This window comes from Prionailurus bengalensis, chromosome E1, assembly GCF_016509475.1.
Source record: "Prionailurus bengalensis isolate Pbe53 chromosome E1, Fcat_Pben_1.1_paternal_pri, whole genome shotgun sequence".
Classification (NCBI taxonomy): domain Eukaryota; kingdom Metazoa; phylum Chordata; class Mammalia; order Carnivora; family Felidae; genus Prionailurus; species Prionailurus bengalensis.
In genome coordinates this window covers 59,056,389-59,069,677 of record NC_057347.1, presented here as the reverse complement: position 1 = coordinate 59,069,677, position 13,289 = coordinate 59,056,389, and the positions used below count along the sequence as shown (strand labels likewise).

Here is a 13,289-nt window from a genome sequence, read left to right as displayed (position 1 = left end):
TTAAATTTAATCAAAAGAAACGTCTCACCAGTGGCAAACTGATAAATTATTTAGACAAGGGTTCAGTCGGCCTGGAAAGGAAACCTGGGCCTGACAGTCTGGCCACCTCAGGAAAAAAAAAAAAAAAAAAGGCACCGTCCTGACTTCTCTAAATTCCTTCCTGAGCCCAAATCACCTTTATCGAGATGTTTTATCTTGAATAAAGCTAGAAAAACACGGAGGAAAGAGCACGAGGAAGGACATCAACTCCCCAAGACGCGAGGCGGACAGGTTTGCCGTGGTCAGTTCTCTGCTGCTCCCGTGTGGCGTTGGGGTCGCGCGGTCCCCCAGCCCGTCCCGCCCACGGCAACGCGGAGGCACGAATACACTAATGAACACGACCTTATGTCCCCACCTTTCTGAGTCTCGCAGTCCGGGGCACGGACAAAGAGAAAACCAGATCTATGGGCATCCACACCAAAGGTCTAGAAATTTAATAATGCCCCCATTGTTTTATTGCGGACGGCACATCGACCTCTATTACGGCACAACACTCGAGGGCCCTGTAGAATGCAATAACGCGCTGTGTGTTTAGCTTTGCAATGTTTCAAAGGACCCTGATTTACAGTTAGGAACAGGCACCTTGTACACAAACATCGGAGCCTGGTAATTGCCTCATGTTTTGTGCAAACTCGATGAGGCGGCACGAGGCGGGCCTCCCTCCCTCTCCGGTGACCCACGGGAGGTTACAAAGAGCAGAGCAGCACCGCTCGCTCCGGGGCACGTACCGTCATCACCCAGTGCACACGGCACAGCCCCACGGCCGACAGCAGCGAGCCCGTCAGGTCTCCTGCTGCCTCTATGACCTGAGGCTCGTTTCTGAAACAGAGGAAGCCACCGACAGATGGAAGCAGCAAAATTTTAAACATTTTTATGGTACTTACAAACGAACGCAATCATCTTGACATTCAGAAAAGAAAACGCTAAGTATTCGCTGCTGTGGTTGTGCGTCCCGATTGCAGGCAAACCATCGCACTCCGTCGGCGCGGACTGCGTCTTTCCGGGGGTCGCTGGCCCGCATCCCAAGCCCACTCCGTAACCCCGCCCCGACGGGGGTCCCGCCTGCACCGGTCCACGGGCGCTTTTCCTAAGTACCCTATGATCTAGAAACATCCTCCCTCGTCAGCCTTGTGAACTGAACCTCTCCTTCCAAACACTACCTTGCAGATCCGTTCTGGAAACCCCGCTCGCTTCAAGCACGTTTCTCAGACTAACAACCGTCCACCCGGAGGACTCGCCCCCCCACCCCCCACCCCCGCGGCTGGCCCTCCCGCCACCATGAGAAGGGAACTTCTCAACCCTACACTGATTCTATCGTCATTTCTGGATCTGCGGTCATTTCCTTATATATAAATGCTGCCTGCCTTACATGGTAATGCCTCTTCCAGATGCCATGGGAGAGATCTGCTCTTAGAAATTCAGATTAAAAACAATAATAGATCCTACTTTCGAAGATTCCACGTACTGCCAGCTAGCGTGAACTAGCCCATGCCTACCAAGCTAAACTAGCAAGAAAGCTGGCCGCAGATCAGCTTAGGACTCCAAAAAAAAACCAACACAAAACTGCAAATCGTAGCAAATGGAGTACACGTTGCAATACAGTATCTTGGAATATCAGACACGCGTTCTGAAGCCCGTTATCTTCTCATGTGGTATTTCTTTAACAGTTAATTAAGATGGCGGAGCCCCTCCTGTGAAGGACACGGCTGGCAGACCTGAATTCAAGGGGCTGCGCTCTCCTGGAGGTAAGTGCCCCCCGGGACAGGGTCAGGGGTAGGCAAGTCAGAAAGGCATGATTCTCTTACATCCAAACACTGCTGGTTCTCCACCTTCTAGATGCCGGTGGCGTGCCCCGTATGTGTGGTCACACGCGGCCTGAAAGCCTGTCTGCACCGCGCGTGCACCCTTGGGCGCCTGGGTGTCGTCGCTGAGGTCCCGGAGGGCCTTCCGAGTCCCCAAGGAAGCTACTTCCTAGTGGTAACAGCAGGCATCTCAGCTGTTTTCAAAGGGACGCACCATCCAAACCTCTCCCGAAGGCATCACACTCTCAAGAGAAAGGCTCCTGGGTTTTTGTAGAACCATCAAGAGGAGACAGCAAAGCCCTCAGGCACGGAACAAAACCACCCCTAAGAAACCGCCTTCTGAAGAATGAGAGTCTGCGGCTACTGAGTCGACAAGTCAGAAAGGGGGCACCGAGACGAGACGCACCCCCAGACACAGAGACGGTCACTACCGCTCAGCCATCCCAGGACTACGGGCGGCAGCGGAAGCCACCGAGGGCACAGTCGCAGGCACCAACAGACTCACTCTGGCTGTTCTCTTAGAATGTGAATGCAATGCAAAGACTCCCTAAACTCCGGATCACGCAAGGGGTCCACGGACAAAGACCCCAAGCAGGCAGGCGTCGCCGGGGTCCCTAAGCCACTTGCTTCCATGAGGCCGAGGCTCAAAATGGAGGACCGAGGACGGCAAAGCGTCCGGGGAGGCGCCCGCAAGGCCACGGGCCCCCCACCTTCCCCGTCAGGCCCTTTAGAGAATTCCAGAGCCCGCTACACAAAGCTGAACACACAGGCACCTCCACAAACACCCCAAATTTCTAATCTTCTACTAAAACCATTAAATCTTCAAACCAGCTAAAGAGAAAGGCCAAAGGAAACGGGTCTCGGGGTGGCTTATGAATAACTTAAGATCTTAAAAGCGCCTTGTCACAGTCACCGCATCCCACGCCACTTTCCTTCAAAACAACAAAACCCCCAAACTGTAAGACACAAGCAGCGGAAGGCACGGTAAGTGGGAGTGGCTCCCTACGAACAACCTTACCTTCTGAATCAAAGACCAAGCATATAATAGGTCATCTTTTGAGTGTGGAGTGTTTTTCTCGACTGTCTGAAAACTGAAGAAGGGCTCTGACTAGTTGGGGCTGCAGAAAAGTTACCAAAAATGCATTTCCTGTGCAAAAGAAAAGCCATGATTTAAGAGTACCATGAAAAACGCTTTTCATTTGCTAAAGACTGTGGGGGAAACTGAGGCAAGAGAACGAGTTGGAGGGCGCGTGGCCCGGACCACCTGCACACACGGAGTGGGGGGGTGGGGCATGGGCGGCAGTGAGGGGTGTCCAGTCCCCCAGGGACGAGCACGCAGGGCTGTAAGGAGCCCTCACCTGGAAGGCTATGTGAACCCTGGAGGCGGTGCCCCCGTCAGGAGGAGAGAGGAGGGAGAGGAGAGAGGAGGGAGACGAGGGAGGAGGGAGACGAGGGAGGAGGGGGAGGAGGGAGGAGGGAGATGAGGGAGGAGGGAGATGAGGGAGGAGAGGGAGGAGGGGGAGGAGGGAGGAGGGAGACAAGGGAAGAGGGGGAGGAGGGAGAGGAGGGAGACCAGGGAGGAGGGGGAGGAGGGAGGAGGGAAACGAGGGAGGAGGGGGAGGAGGGAGGACGGAGACAAGGGTGGAGGGAGAGGAGGGAGAGGAGAGAGGAGGGAGATGAGGGAGGAGGGAGACGAGGGAGGAGGGAGACGAGGGAGGAGGGAGACGAGGGAGGAGGGGGAGGAGGGAAGAGGGGGCGGAGGCAGAGGCGGGGGAGGAGGGAGAGGAGAGGAGAGCGTAGGAAACGCGCTTACCCGTGGCTGCCAGTTCTCGTACTGCTTCTGTAAATTTGCACCGATGGTTTCCAGAGCTTTCTGAGGCCCCATCGACAGAGGATCTGAAGAAGCAATAAAAAGGGGAAAGTTCATTATCCGTGCATCTCCTCGCCACCAGGCCTGCCTCTCGCTGCGTCCTCCGCCATCACTCACTTCACGGCCACCTCGGACCCGAGACACAACTGGGGTTTTCTGCCATCACCAGACCTAGGGAGCTGCTACGCCCCCAAACAGGCCAGAACGCACACCGTTCTAGAGAACAGCGCCTTCACCGGACCCACCGGCCCTGTGTCTTCCCGTCCCTGTGCTCACCATGCAGCCTCACGGTCTCCCTGCCCCCCCCACTGCCTCACCCCCACACTGCCCGCAGGCTGTGCAAAGGAGGGGCCGCAGGGAGGGCCACGCGGCAGTCCCCTCACCTTCTAACGACAGCCCTTACGCAACAGGACGGGGAGGAGGACAGAACGACCATGGTGACGCGTTCGTCTGCGAACTTTCGCCTACACGCAAAAACCAGTTTCACAAGCACACCCGTGTGTTAGTGGCTCACCCGCCTGTTTCGGGAGTGGATTCTAGTGCAAATAACTCTAACCAGCAACTCCTCAAACTTACTTGGTCTCGGGACTCCTGTGCACCCTTGAAAATTATGCAGAACCCCAAACAATGTTTAAGCGGCGGTATCTATTGATTGGTATTGGCTGTATTCAAAATCAAACGAGAAATTTTAAACAGAGTTCTTCATTCATTCGTTTAAAAGTAATAACAACTCATTACATTTGAACATAGATACTTATTATGAAAAATGACTGTTTTGCAAAAAAAAAAAAAAAAGGAATCAAGGAAAAGAGCAGGACTGCCTTACAATTTTTAGAAATTTTCTTTAGTATCTGGTTTAACACATGACAGCTGGACTGCACTACCTGCTTCTGTGCTCATCTGTCACAAAATGTGGTCCTCGCCGACACAGAGGAGGAAAACCCCCCCTCATGCACGGACACACAGACGCTGCCGGGAAGGAGAGGCTGGTTTAAATAGCCTTTGTAGGGGCGCCTGGGTGGCGCAGTCGGTTAAGCGTCCAACTTCAGCCAGGTCACGATCTCGCGGTCCGGGAGTTCGAGCCCCGCGTCGGGCTCTGGGCTGATGGCTCGGAGCCTGGAGCCTGTTTCCGATTCTGTGTCTCCCTCTCTCTCTGCCCCTCCCCCGTTCACGCTCTGTCTCTCTCTGTCCCCAAAATAAATAAACGTTGAAAAAAAAAATTAAAAAAATAAATAAATAAATAGCCTTTGTAGGGGCGCCCAGGTGGCTCAGTCGGTGAAGCGTCCCACTTCGGCTCAGGTCGTGATCTCGCGGTGCGTGAGTTCGGGCCCCGCGTCGGGCTCAGTGCTGACAGCTCAGCCTGGAACCTGCTTCCGATTCTGTGCCTCCCTCCCTCTCTGCCCCTCCCCCACTCACACTCTCTCTCGAAAATAAACAAACATTAAGAAAACCACAAAAGAAGTAAAGAAATAAACAGCCTTTGCAGACAGTCGTGGCTATCTTCTTGGATGCTACACGACCCCACCGCGGCAGTTTCTTTAAGACTGCGTGACGTGGAGTCTGAAAGCACAGCGATGGCCCTGGATCTACGGCACTGAACCCGCTAGTCTGTCGTGCGCTTTGAATGGACCCTCTACCGACGGATGACGACGGATGACGTGTCGTCATCACTGGTCCCTTGTAAAACCCCGGCTCACCGAGCCATGCGGATCTTCGGCGCTTCGTTCCCTAATAGCTCAACTTTTGCCACCGGCAACAAATACTTCCATGTCTACCTAAAGTGACGGCTCACTCTGTTCACCTTCCAGAAAACGCCTGCCCAATGCCCCAGGTCCGTCAGTCGCTTCTCTGGGCAAAGAGGGTCTGCCGCGAGAAAAGCCGCTCCTGTAGCTCAGAACTCACCCGCCGCGTGAAGCCTTTCCTCCCTGCAACCAGGACCCGCCGCCCGGCAGCCCCCGCCGTCGCACAGCCGTACAGGTGTGCTGCAAGACTGTTCACTGCTGAGCCACAGTCCCCAACACGACACCTTTCCCGAACTGTTTGCAGCCTCCTCGTTTTCCGTGTATTCACGCTAAGTCTGCCCCAACGCCCCCAAGCATCCGTCTCAGACACCGTCTTGCACACAGTTGAGATGGCAGCTAATCTCCCTCGACACCCCGGCCGCCCCCCGTGCAACCCCTGCTTGGCAAGAACCTAACACTCCTCCCTGCAGAAGTGGGAATGGCTCCCGAGGACACAGCCTCACGGGACCGGGGACGACAGCACACACGTGACCGGAGTCTCACAGGGAAGAGAAAATTAAGTGCAGAACTCAAAGAGCAGTTGAAGACACAATGCTGGACAATTTCCCACATCTGGCAGGAGACATAAACTTACAGGTTCGAGAAGCTCAGTGAACCTCCAACACGATTAACCCGAGAAAACCCATACCCAGACACATCGGAGTCAAATCGCCAAAAACAAAAGACCGAAAATAAAAGTCCTTGGAGAAAAAATCCGTTCACAAAGGATCAGGAATGAGACGGTCTCTGGGTTTCCCAGCGACAACGAAAGCTGGACAGACAGAGCAACACCTCCACGTCCGTCGTGAAGATAACGTCAGCCTGATGTTCAAGTCTGAGGATAAAACAGAGGTCTTTTCAGACATGCAAACACTCACAAAATCTGTCCCGTGGTCTCCTCTTGAGAAATACAGCACTGAGCAAGGCCATGAAGGATCCAGGAAAAGAAAGAGAGAGACCACAAGACGCCCACGAGCCAGCTCTAAGGATGAAACGGTTCAACAGGAGAGGGGTAGTTTTTAAAAAAACGACCCGATTATCTGAGCACTGGAATGAGTCCTGATAGCACCTGACAGATCTACTGGAGTGTATGTAAAAAAATGAACTCACAAGTTCACAGAAAATTTAGCAAATAAAAGTAACTGGCAAATTTGTAACTACTACAGGGAACAAATCGCTTACACAGACAAGAAAGGAATCAGAGTAGCCCCTCTGGGAAAGGCAGAGAGAAGAGACAGCTCCCTCTTAATATACTTTCTAGTATGATGGGACTCGAAAACTTGTATGCATGTACTACTTTGATTTTTAAATAAAAAAGAATTATAAAGTTAAGTAACGGGACTTCAGGATTGGCAAGGACCTTCAGCATCGGTGCGTCAAAGTCATGGAGGACTTTTTAAAACAGAGACGCCGGGCTCTACCCTGGAGACTCCAATTCAACAGCTTCAGAAGAGCCCAGTCAGCTAACGAGCACATTCTGGCTGAGCGGAGCCTAATGAAAATTGGGTCGTAATTAACTCACCTGAAGAACTATGGTAAATTCGTTTCCATCTGTAACTAAAGACATTAGACGTTCATTTTCATCTCTCTGTCCCGGTAGGAACCCAGTGCTGAGGTCTCGAAGGAATTACGACGACCCCAGTCAACTCTGCTATCATCTGAATCACAAGACTGGCAAAGGGCCAGAATAAATCGGGATCGGAAAAATAAAAACTCAGGGCCACCGAAGAGCAAAGGGGAGCTGAAAACAGCATCAGCAGATAGAAACCGCTCAAACGGCCAGGCCTGGGACAGGAGAGACCAGGGGTAGATACAAGAGCCAGCGTGAACCTTCCAGCCCGTGTGGCACCCGTGTGCCCGGTGCTCCGGCTGGAGTCCACGGGCAAGAGAAGGACACGGTTTCCTCCGGACAAAGAGGAGAGGCCCAGCCGGGCGCCACCTGATCAGAGGCAGGTCGTACACGTGCCCTCTGCGAACCCCGAACCCCGTCGAAGGGAGGAAGGGAGGGAGTGCGGGAGGTGAAGGTACTCGTGTCGGGGGAAGGGCCAGAGCTGGCCCTCCCCCCTGGACTTCTCCCCTTGGAAAGCCCAGGCCCTCCCGCCCCACACGGTCCCAGAGAGGGCCTGCCGCCCGTCTGCCAGAGCTGGAGGGCCTCTGCCCGCAGGCAGGCCGGCAGACCCCTCGCGGTCGTGGCCCTCCTCCTGCCCTGGTCTGGCTCAAAATTCCTGCCTTCCCGAGGGAGGGGCCGCGATCAACCAAGGCCGCCCGTCACATCCTCTGTACTGGGAACCCCCGTGGCCAATTAACTGCATGGTTTCCTCCCAAGGGTGTGACAGCGGGGGGAGGCGCGTGGGGGGAGGGAAAGACGAGAACAAGGAAAACGATGCTTTTGCTACAATAAACCAAGTCGCTGTGTCAGCGAGACTGAGTTCCTGGTGGACAGTCTGGAAGTGTGGGCGCATCTCTCCTCTCCTGCCCTCACGGGTTCCTGTTCAGTGAACAAAGTGGGCGGGCAGGTGGGTGGAAGGGAGAGGGCGTAACTGGCATTTGTATAAAACGTGAGCTTTGCATCGATGTTCCTGCAAGGCTTTCAGGCTAAGCCCCGTACCTCGTATGCGCAGACCTTCAGGTCGGCAGGAACTGCAGTCAGCCTACGCCCCGACACAGGGGAGAAGCTGGAGTTCTGGGTGGCCAAAAAAACTGGGCCAAGGTCACAGAGGTCGGCGATGGGGCTGGCAGTCAGCCAGCCTGGAAAACCTCCTGTTCTGTCCACTCTTCCTTCGGGGGAGCCCGTGCACCATCAACTACCAACGTGCTGTTGCAGCCGCAGCACCCGGTGCCGGCACCATGGCCGCTCTCCCTCCTCCTGGGAGGTTCTGGAAGGTCCTGAGAAGGGCAGGAGCCCAGGGAGCACGGCTCTGCTGACCCGGAGAGGAGCACTGGGGGCCTTCTCCTGTGACATCACTCCTCCCCGGAAAAGTCTGCAGTGCCTCCAGCATGCTCCCTTTTGGGGAAGGTGAACGCGAGCACGACTACCTTAAGGGGCCGGGCTGGCTGGAAGGTGCCGAGAGACCGGGCCGGACTTCGGGGCCGCTGCCTACACTGTTCCTTGATCTGTGTTGGGTCAGTCTGGGGAAAGCTGCCAAACTATATGCTGGGATCAGCCCACCTTCAGAACAGACTGAAAATTTAAAAAGCACACGAGCTCGCTGCTCAAAGAACGTCTGTAGTCCTCTGTAGCTTGTATTTAAGTGGACGTTTCATAGGTATTTGTTAATTGACATATTAACTGAGTACTGCCTATTAGATCAAGTGCAAATTTCTCTGTGTGGCGTTCGAGGACTCTGCCACTAATTAGCTGTGTAACCTCGAGCAGCTAATTTTCATTGAGAAATAATAATGGCAAAGGGGCCACTTTGAAGTCAGAGATAGTTTTCAACGGCTCTGCGCCATCGGCCATGATGTCATCCACATATATGTTCTCATTAGAAGCATATACAGTGGGAGGCGTTTCATCCTACTGAGTCGAGGACAGAGCAGGACACAGCCTGGCAGCAAGGCTCTGGCCAAGGGCCGGACGTGGCCCTCCCAAGGCCTGAGGGTCCCCGGAAGGGAGCCACCATCCTCCAGGAGCCTTGTCTACACTGCAGCCGGGCCCAACCCTCAGTCTCACCGCCACTTAGCCACAAAATAGATGAGGTCCTGGTGCCATCTCCCGTCCCCCCGCCCCGTGCAGGCACCAGAAGCTGTGGCCGGGATGCCCTTTTGTAAAGTGCAAACCCTGTCGCTCGCACAAGGCACTCTGCTCATGGGGATGGAGGCTCCACACAATTTACACTAACGCCTCCTTCAGGGGACACGGAGATACTGCCGGGAGAGGCCAGTGTGACCGGACAGAGAAAAGAGGGCCTCACCCGGGAGCCCCCGAGAACAAGGGCTTCCACCGCAGGCCCAGTGGTGCTCCAGGCTGACGGCAGTGGTGCCCCCTACACCCCACACCCGGGGGGGCTTAGCCCCCACGGCTGGGCCCCTTCTCCTCCTCGTGGTCTTGGCTCTCACCTCCCCTGCAAAACCCCCTCCCTCCACACGGCCTGCCCCGAGTCCTCTAGCCACAGCATCTTCTGAGCTCCTGGGCCCCTCAGGGTGGACCCACCTCACTAAAGGTGCAGAGATGACCGCTCTCTTCTTAGCTCACCTGCACAGGGCCTCTCGGTGCCTGCGTGCATGGAGGGAAAAAGAAAAGGCCTGTCTCCAAGGAGTAAGAGACAAACACAGGTGAGTGCCTCCTCGACATCTCCTTAGGACACCAGAATTTCCAAGCCCCTGACAAACCTTCAGCTCTCCTACCTCTTATGATACACGGCTACCATTAACGAGCACATAAAAAAATCTCCCGGCAAAATTACACTTCCTCCTGTTCAGCAGTCAACTCATCTGCACCCTGCTTTCAAACACAGACACCTCTCCAAGAGGGATGGGCACTCACCATCCTTCAGTGGGGATGCTTTTAGTATCGCTGCTGTTGCATTTAATGTCAGGCCATAAAACAAAACAGCCTCTCCCCTGCTTCTCTGAGAAGAGCTGAGTGTCACTTCTATGAAATAAAACAGCATCTTATTATCCGGCGGAGTGGGGGGGCCGGGGCGGGGAAAGACGCGTTGAAAGCCGTGAGGGAGCGCGGGAGGGCCTGTGAGCCCCCCGAGTCCGCACCTTCCCCACGAGCCGCAAGGGCCTGTGCGCCCAAGCCTTCCCTCCCTGCCTTCCCTGCGTCAGGGAGGCCGCGCACTGGCTTCAGAGCAGCACGCGGAGGCTCTACCTGTCTATTCTGGCAACGACGTCCCTGTCACATCAGAAAGCCTAAAGGGCCGCTTCACGGACGAGGACAGGCCCGTCCTCCGAGCCTCCGGAAGCAGCGCTCTCTCCTACGAGGTGCTGGCAGCACATGCCCGGGGACAGCAACACGGACTGAGAAGTAAGAGTCGCCCACATATCTCACCACTCAGAGCCCTCGGCCCCGAGGGCAGAGCGGCTCCAACCTGCACCGACCACCTCCCCTGGCCTGAGGTGGGTCTGTGGCCCAAAAGCAACCCACCTGCAATCGCTCCACCCCTGCACAGAGACCCCACGCTCACGGGCACACCGGAAAGCAAAGCAGTGGGGCTCTGGTCCTCACCTGACACGGCTAACGTCTACTTTGTAAAACAAAATGAGAAACGCGCAGCACTTCGCTATCAAACATCTGCCGGAGGCCCCCAGAGCACGGAGCCGCTGTCCCACTGGGCTGGGGTGCACGACATACGCTCCGTTCTCCTCTCTCCGTGAGCACGCGGGGGCAGAAGAGAAGTGGACGCAGGAGGCGCCTGGGTCCCCACTCAGTGCTGTGGCAGGCGGGGGGTCCAGGTGGCGGGCGAACAGGCATCGGGGGCCGCTCCTTGACACAGGCAGTCTGCACTGAGCCGCGTTCCCCCTCCCAGGAGGGAGGCGCCCTCACTGCTCCATTTTACAGATGAGGAAACTAAGGCCCCGGTAATGGGTGATTTGCTGAAGGGAACAGCAGAGCCCTCTGACTTCCGGAGACACAGCGCAGACCCCGAAGACCAGACACAGTGTGCAGACTGGCTGCCTTCCACACAGGAGGGCCCCGTGGGCTGTGTGGCTGCACCCGCCTGCAGGGGGCCGTCCCGGCAATGCCCTCCCCTCCCCAACCCCGCCACGACCCACTCTGGACGTCCGCATCCTGGAGGACGCAGGACCAACCCTCCTCGGGCCTGGGTGTCCTTGCCCCGCCAGCCCAGCCGCTCCTCGGCCCTCACCACCTGACCCCCCTCGTCCGGTGCTACCACTCATCCCCAGCAGCTCCCCTCCCCACTGACTCAGGACCCTGGCTCTGCTCCTCTTCCTCCGGTCACTGCTCGCCCCGGGCGGGTGACCTCCCCACCCCCTTGTCCACCAGCCAGGTCTTCCCAGCCGTCCGCGGACGCTGTAGTGCTCCAAATGCCCAGAAGCACTGGCCTTTCACACATCTCCAAGGCTGGGCCCCAACTCTCGGTCCCGGCTGCCACTATCATCACACCTGACACCGGCAAATGCTTGCACGAGCCAGCCTGGGGCCACTGGCTGGGGCTGGGCAAGGCTGGCAGCCCTCCGGGGTGGGGGCTCTCGGGGAGCTGTCCGTCCCGTCAGGGGCTCGGAGGCCGCACAGGCGAAGGGAAGACAGTGTTCCCGGGGAGGGCTGGGGACCTGGCAGGGAGGAGCAGACACCCGTGTGGGGAGGGGCAGACAGCAGGGACGAGACGCTGGGTCACACAGGGTAAGAGACACCGAGAAAATACACCAAGGCTGTTGGAGGAGGGAATCACGAATACGGAAAATCCCACTGGGTTGGAGACGAGGCACAATGCATGGTTCTTAACGTGTGCAGACAGCACGGAAATACGGATGTGAACGTGTACACAGAAAACACACCTGTGCACACGCGTGTGTCCCCTGCTCTGGCAAGGGGAGACGAGTGGCAAGACACTGCTTCTCATGACAACACCGGCCCCGGGGTCTCCGTTTCTAAATCCGGATGCCGCCGACAGCACCTGGGCTCGCAGGCGGTGTGGCCCATCGGGGGAAGGGCCGAAAGAACAAGCCGGAAGTAAGGAGGCACTCAACAGTGGCGCCAGACGAGGGCCACGTCAGCCGGTGGGAACAGGGCCGGCTGGCTAACCCGGAAACAAGCAGAGCATCAACACGGTCAACGGTGACACTGGACCGTGACCCGCTGGGTTCACACCGAAGACACAGTCTGATGAGGAGCACACACTCAGCCAGCACGCCTCCCCCCAGAACTGTCATTACTGACACAGCGGAGAGGGGGCACTCGCAGCCTCGGGTTCCGGCGGCACCCACCCCGTCGCGCCATAAGCGAGTCGTAAGCGGTAACGGGACACGTCAAAATCACGTGCCACCTGACAGATGCCGTGGGAGGAAGGCACATCTCTTCCGCGACACTCCCGAAGAGGCACTGCCAAAACTCGGTCCTGAGGAAACACGGGGACGGTGTCCTAAACACAGCCTGGGATCCTCTGGGCGTCAGGTCACGAGTGCCGAGCCAAGACTGAGGACCTGGTCCGGTTTGGATGAGATTAAATTAACGGCCACGCACGATGCGGAGTCGGGCCCTTGTGCCACAAACGGCATCCAAGACAGGTGGAGACCCACACACAGTCGAGGCCGACAAGGCAGCAGAGTGCCCACGTCCATCCCGATGGCGACGGCCGCGCTGGGTCACGCTCCTGGGAACCGTGCACTGAAACTCCCAGGCAGTGGTCAGCAGGTCAACAGCTTACTCTCGTGTGAAGCACAAAAAAAGCCTTCTAGTTCTGTGTGCTTGCAACTTTGGGACCTTTTTCTCCTTTCTTTCCCCCAAAATAAAATCTTAACACGCACTGCTCGTGCCCCTGCAAGTTTGCTGAATCAAATCTCCAGGATTCCGCTTTCTCTTAGGCCATATTGATACAGTCACCATCAGAAGGGCCAACCCTACCCAAGTTTAAATAAAGGTCAATGCAAAGTTTTTAGCTTAGAAAAGGCAAACAAGTCCCCTTGGGAGGAGCACTGGGTGTTATATGTAAGTGCTGAATCACCAGGTTCTATTCCTGAAATCGTTATTACACTGTATGTTAACTAACTTGGATTTAAACTTTTAAAAATAACAATAATAAATAAAAATAATAATAATAAAAAACGGCAAATGCCCTTCTGAACTGAAAATCCACTGAAATTAGTACAGAGTAGATTACATTTCCTGAA

At 55.8% G+C, this 13,289-nt stretch overlaps 1 protein-coding gene across 1 annotated transcript in view; it reads right to left on the bottom strand.

Moving 5' to 3' along the window:
- The window catches only part of RPTOR (regulatory associated protein of MTOR complex 1), a 338,621-nt gene that overhangs the window by 248,445 nt on the left and 76,887 nt on the right, over positions 1-13,289 (bottom strand). The window contains exon 3 of the mRNA XM_043585750.1: positions 3,655-3,737. Within this exon, the coding sequence (XP_043441685.1) occupies positions 3,655-3,737 (83 nt within the window). The remainder of the gene's footprint in view (positions 1-3,654; positions 3,738-13,289) is intronic.